The 6682-nt window shown below is 41.6% G+C and overlaps 1 protein-coding gene across 2 annotated transcripts in view; it reads left to right on the forward strand.

Moving 5' to 3' along the window:
* Positions 1 to 672: 672 nt before the first annotated feature.
* The window catches only part of CAPS2 (calcyphosine 2), a 48200-nt gene continuing 42190 nt past the window's right edge, over positions 673 to 6682 (forward strand). For both annotated transcript variants that reach the window (XM_015561340.1, XM_015561341.1), the window contains exons 1-2: positions 673 to 795; positions 3697 to 3806. In XM_015561340.1, the coding sequence (XP_015416826.1) occupies positions 3726 to 3806 (81 nt within the window). In that variant the 5' untranslated portion in view covers positions 673 to 795; positions 3697 to 3725. The remainder of the gene's footprint in view (positions 796 to 3696; positions 3807 to 6682) is intronic.

Raw genomic sequence — 6682 nt, forward strand, 5'->3', positions numbered from 1 at the left:
ACCTTTATTCTTTAAAAATATATTTGTCTTTTCACTCCACAATTTTCTCTAGCTGGAAATGTAATGCATGTATTTTGAGGGGAGCCGGTTGTGAAAAGGCACTGCAGAGTAGAAAACAACCTGATTTTATGGGAGGAGAACTGGATTAGGCTTCAGAAGCTCTTAGTTCTAGGTTGGGTATCTGACACTTGCTCGTACAGTTCAGGAGAGTCAGTCAGGCATCCTAGAGTGGAATGGAACCTTAGGAACCTCTCAAATTAGACCTTTTCTTTTATTGATGAGGAGTTGACTTCCAAAGACATTGTGTGTAGAGCAAAGAATAAAATGGAGGTTTCCTGATTCCTAGGCTGGTTCCTGTTATATCCACATGTTAATCTATAATCATATATATTAAATACAACAAGTGATTGTATATATTTGTGTATATGTGCACACATTTTTAAAGAAATATTTATGTCTATGTCTATATAGCTCTCTATAACATTATCTTGCAATCTTGGCTTTTTCAATAATTGCAAGCTCCTTCAGAGATTATAATGAAAAGTTTCCCCCATCAAAATATCATTCTGGGGCTGACACCTGGTAGATGCTCCACAAAATACGTTCAATAGAATTCGCCTAAAGGAGGAATTATACAACTGCCATTGATCCAGGCCGGGCTTTCGCTCTCTCCCTGCGCAGGAGAAGCACCAGCTCCAGTGAGTCTGCTCCAGCTCCTCCCCAGAGTTTAGAGGCCTCACAGAGCTGGACACAAGGTAAGGCCCTGGAGGCTGCTTCTAGAAGTTCCCTTTCTGGGTGAGTACCTCTGAGAGGCTAGCTGGGTCACTTTAGGCGAGGACCCTGGGGGAGGAGAAAAGACCCACACGGCTTGGGGGCAGCGGGAGATGGTGGGGATGCAGCTAGGGACTTGGGACTATGACCCTCCTTCTCTGGAAGTGAGAGAAGGGTTGGAGGCCCAGGTGGAGAAGCCGGTTGCCAGGCAACCTGCAGACTCTGATCTGAGTTGGCTGGAGCCTTTGCTGGGAACTGCCCCTTTTCCTTGTGTGTCTGAAAGTGTCTCAAGAGGGTTCTTGGTGAAGTCGCCCCAGCTTATACCTTCCCCAGCCCTCCCACTTGGGACCTGCTTTTTACCCAGCTTGCTGGATCAAGTCAGGTTGGGTGTCCTTGGGTCTCAACCCACCCAGTCCATGAATCCCAGGTAGGAGGAGCTTGGAGCATTCCTTCTGGTACATTGCCGGTACCATTGCCTTGGTGTATTATCTGCCTTGTTTGAAATTAACAATGGCCTCAGCTTCCATTAAGGTACCTGGGTCTGCCACTACCTGGGCTACAAGACAGATTTACTGGGTCCCTGCCTGCATGGAGCTGAAAATACTATTTCCAAATCTCATTCTCTCATTCCTCTCTCTTTGATTATGTGCCATATTTATTCTTTGTTTTCTGTTATGTTCTGATTTGGTATAAGCAACAGTATAGCCACTAATATCACTAACCAAGAGAGACATGATGATGATTAGAATTGGAAATAAAATTTTCTCCTTTGAAAAATGAGAAAAGTAGGAGGTGATTTGATTCATGTTGGTAGCACTAAGGATAGATAATATGGTAAGATTCATGGCAATCTAGCAGTAACTTCTCATGAGTTCCCTCAGTTTCAGTGAAGACAAGCCACTGAGGTGGACCTAGAAATTTGAGGGTATAAATTTTGTTGTTATAATATTGGCAATGAATTATATTTATTTAGAGTGACCTATAGTTATTTGAAGTGGCTATAGTAGCGACTAAGATATAAATAGTTGTGTGGCTGATGTGTGGAGAAAAGTCACCTGGCCGATTGTTCAACACCCTTGTCTCAACTTGTGTTTGTTGGCCACTAATCACCATGGCAAACGCCAACAGCTTCTTGTGATGTGATGACAAGCAAACAACAACCTCCCTTCTCCATCCAAACTAATAACAACTTTAAAAAGCTCATCTTTTCAGAATTGATCTGTGAAAAGCAAGCTGGCTGCTAGTACTATAGGAGTATTTTTAAATCAAATGATTTATGTTTTCAGAATATGTCTACTATTGTTAAGTCTTTCTGACTTCACTCTACCAGTAGGATTCCATGCTTAGGACATAGGGTTTTTAGAGGAGGGGGCTATGACAAAGGTGTGAAGGGAATCGTATAGACACTTTATTAAAGAATTGGTATATCTTTCAGGTAAGAGGATTTCACTGGACATGAAATGAAACTATTTTAATAATGATGGTGGCTACCATGCATTGAATGTTAATAGTGTTCCACATGATACAAGAGAATCAGAAAGGTGCTAACATTAAGCTCATTTTACATGTTAGAAATGTTGGTCAGAAAAATTAAGTTCTTACCCAAGCTTACGTTATGGGAAAGTGTAAAAAATGAGGATTTGAATGTCAGCCAGTTTGACTTTAAGAACTATGGGGAGGGTGGGAGTAAGGGGGAGAAATCAACCGAAGGACTTGTATGCATGCATATAAGCCTAACCAGTGGACAACAGACAACAGAGGTGAGGCCATGAGTGTAGGGGTTGGGGGGTAATGGGAGGATAAGGACGCACATGTAATACCTTAATCAATAAAGAAATTTTTAAGAAGAACTATGCCATGCTATCTTTCTTTAAAAACAAAACAAAAATATTTGCTATTAAAATAAATCCAAGTCTAATAGAAAAAGAAGGTATGAAAAAATAAGTAAACAAAAATGTATACTTGGTAATATAAGGGTAAATATTCAGAATCTGGATGACTGAGATATTCATATGGTTTTTTATTTTGTACATGTTTGCAAGCTGATTATTTTCACATTCTTTTGCTAGCATTTTTGCCTATCACCTCAGAATTACCAGTTGAATCATTCACTCTATTTTTTTCTTTGTATTAGATAAATAATACTGCTTGCTACAAAAATTTTCAGCAGTCTCCTCTGGCAAAGTTAACACTCAAGAAAAGTTCAGGAAAAGAGTAAAGAAAATAAAACATTGGTGGTAGAGACTAGGTACCTGCATTAGTTTCCTATTGCTGCTCTAAAAGGTAACCACAATCGTGGTGATTTCAGACAATGCAAACTCGATATTTTGCAGTTCTGAGGTCAGAGGCACAAAGTGAACTCTGCAGGACTGAAGTCAAGGTGTCAGCAGGGCTGTGTTCTTCTGGAGGGTCTGAGGGGGAATCCAGTTCTTGTCTCTTCTGCCTCCTAGAGGCTGCCTGTGACCTCTTCCTCCATTTTCAAAGCCAGCTCCAAGCACCTTGCTCCTCTATGACCTGTGCTTCCATCCTTACATCTAATCTTTCTCACTGTCTCCCTTTTATAAGGACCCTGTGATTATATTGGACCCATCAGTTGAACCAGGGTAATCTCCACATCTCAAAATCCTTAATCACATCTGAAAAGTCCTTTTTGTCAGGTAAGGTAACATATTCACAGGGTCTGATGATTAGGATTTGGACATCTTTAGGGGGGCCGGCGGGGCAGGGCTATTATTCAGACTAGTATTGACCCCATAAATGTTGCCTCACATAATGGAATTGCTCCACAAATAGTTAATTTTGGTGAAAGAAGGAAAAGTGATTGACCACATGATTTTTTCCCATATAATATTATTATGTAATTTGTAAGATTTGTTTGAAATTTGAGCAAGAATTATACTTTTATATATTTTATGTTTTCCAAAGTGTATTACACAATCAGTACATGAGCTTGAATGGATTTGGAGGTTAAAGGAGTTGCTGCTTCTCCTAGGAGTCAATCTCAGTCATTCTCTGGAAGAAGGAAGCCACTACAAGTACGTGTGCCATATAATTTCCCTCTTGTAGAATGAGTCGTTAAATAATTTTCTGACTCCTTTCTTGAGAAATTATGACTGCTCATTCTCATAAATATTTAGGGTCAATATTTCCCTGATTAGAGGAATTGAACCACTAAACTTGAAGATAATCATTACTTGAAAATTGGTCACTGTGAATTTAGTTTTATTGTAAAATATTAAGCTTAATTACTATTTTCTTTTTCTTATTTTAAAAATTATCTGTGTATGTGTAAGTAAAATCTAAAAATAATAAGAGTAAGAAGAATAAGATATCTATGTATACATTTTGTGTTAGCTGGGAAGAAGAGAATCTGGGCTTCTGTTATTAGTTCTGTTCTTTTCAACTTTCATAGTATCACTGTTGAGCATATCCTTAAGTAAGTACAAGTTTAAAGCTACATTGTTCCTGTACCCACTACCTAATTGGGTGTACATAAAGTTTAGTTTAAAAACACATAAAAGTTATGTGTATTTTCTTGCTGTTCTTATTCCAAATATTGAATGCCTACTGCTTGTCAGTGACCTTGATAAATGTTTTGATAGCTTGCATCACTTGATTCTTACAAAAAACCATTGAGGTACGTTGTATTTTTTTAAAAATATATTTTATTGATTTTTTACAGAGAGGAAGGGAGAGAGATAGAGAGTTAGAAACATCGATGAGAGAGAAATTATCGATCAGCTGCCTCCTGCACCTCTCCCATTGGGGATGTGCCGCAACCAAGGTACATTCCCCTGACTGGAATCGAACCTGGGACCTTGCAGTCCACAGGCTGACGCTGAGCCAAACCAGTTTCGGTGGTACGTTGTATTTTTACCTGCTTTTAAATATGGAAGAACTCATGGATGGACCTGGAGAACATTATGCTAGATGAAATAAGTCAGTCAGAGGAAAACAAGTACCATATAATTTCACTCATATGTGGAATCTAATGAACAAAGTAAACTGACAAACATATAGAGAATAGGCCCAGGGCAGGGGGATGTCCGCCTGCGGGTAATGGACCTAACTGGCAGGCAGACATCCCCCGACGGATCCCGGACTGCGAGAGGGTGCAGGCCCGGGTGAGGTACCCCCGTCCCCAGTGCACAAATGTCATGCACCGGGCCTTTAGTAAAAAAATAAAAATGAAAGAAGTAAGGCTCACAGAAACAAGTGACTTGTCAAGATTTTGATCTCCAGTTCTGACTTCAAGATCTGAGTTCTCTACTGTCTTCAGCCATCTCCTCTATAACTAGTTGGTGCTTTGGAATTCTAATGGTTCACAATATTGGGTTAAATCTGAAGTATTTGATAATTTTAAGCAGACAGAGAAATATAGAGTTCCCCGGCTGAATGGAGCATTCTATCTCTGTGGCAGCCAAGAAGGGATGCTTTGAAATGTAAAGAGTAGAAAGCTACCACTCCCTCATCCACAACTGGAGAATATTGCAAATGGCTGGTCAGGAAAACAAAGTGAGAAATAATAATTGCCTGGCTCCATGGTTGAGCATCAACCTATGGAGGTCACGGTTTGATTCCTGATCAGGGTATATGCCCAGGTTGCAGGCTCAATCCCTAGTGTGAGGCATGCAGGAGGCAGCCAATCAATGACTCTCTCTCATTGAGGGGCGATCAGGCAGGCAGGTGAGCAGTTAGGGGTGATCAGGCAGGCATAGGGGTTAGGGTCAATCAGGCAAACAGAGCAGTTAGGGGTGATCAGGTAGGCAGAAGGGTTAGGGACAATCAGGTAGGCAGAGTGGTTAGGGATGATCAGGCAGGTAGGCAGGCAAGCGGTTAGGAGCCAGTGGTCCCAGATTGCAATAGGGTACAGGCCAGGCTGAGGGACACCATCCCCACCCCCAACCCCCGCCCCCCCATGCAGAATTTCGTGCACTGGGCCTCTAGTTTGTAAATAAATCAGCAGGCCTGTGTTCCCATAAAACTTTATTTACAAAAACAAAGCTGGGCCATAGTTTGCTGACTCTTGGCCCTGGGGTTTTATGAGCTATAATTTATTGTTATTCTGGATTGGCTGGTACCAAATTGGCTAGCACAAAAGAAAGATAATTGCTATTTAAAAAACATTTATGCCTATGACTTCAGAAGACTGTAAGTCCATTAAAGCACTTTCTGAGAATAATAGTTATGATGATCATGACTATGACAACCACAGCTACTAGTATATTCTATTTAGATGTTCACGCTACTGTTACATGATGTCACAATGTCACCCAAACACGATAAAGAAAATCTTTGATGTGTGATGAAAATGTGCTGCTATTTTAGCCTGATATATGTATTTTAAATTGTATTACTATAATAAGGTTAGTTAAATGCAATTAATTAATATCTAATCTAATAAAAGAGAAACATGTAAATTGACCACCCCTCCGTTGCGCCCCAAGCCATGCCCAGAGAGTATGCAAATTAACCCAACAAAGATGGCGAGTTAATTTGCATATGTAGGTGCAGAGCGGCCAACCAAGATGGCAGCTAGCAGCCATGGAGCTGGAACAAGCAGGAGGCTTGGTTGCTCCGGCGATGGAGGAAGCCAAGCTTCCCGCCTGCCCTGGCCCTGCTGTGGCCTCTGCTCAAGGCAACAAAGTTTCAATTATAGAAGATAAATAAATTCCAGATACCTGCTTCCAGCTAGCCTCCACTGGGAGCTTGGGTAGCTGGGGGTCATAGCCAGCCTGCAAACAGACATCAGCCCCTCACCCAGGGTGGCCAGGCACCCTAGCAGGACGCCCCTCCCTGAAGTGGGTGTGGCCAGCCTGAAAACGGCCCTCTGCCCCTCACCCAGGCTGGCCAGGCACCCCAGCAGGACCCCCACCCTGACGCAGGACACCCTTCAGGGCAAACCAGCCAC

Source organism: Myotis davidii, unplaced genomic scaffold (genome assembly GCF_000327345.1).
Source record: "Myotis davidii unplaced genomic scaffold, ASM32734v1 scaffold54, whole genome shotgun sequence".
NCBI lineage: Eukaryota > Metazoa > Chordata > Mammalia > Chiroptera > Vespertilionidae > Myotis > Myotis davidii.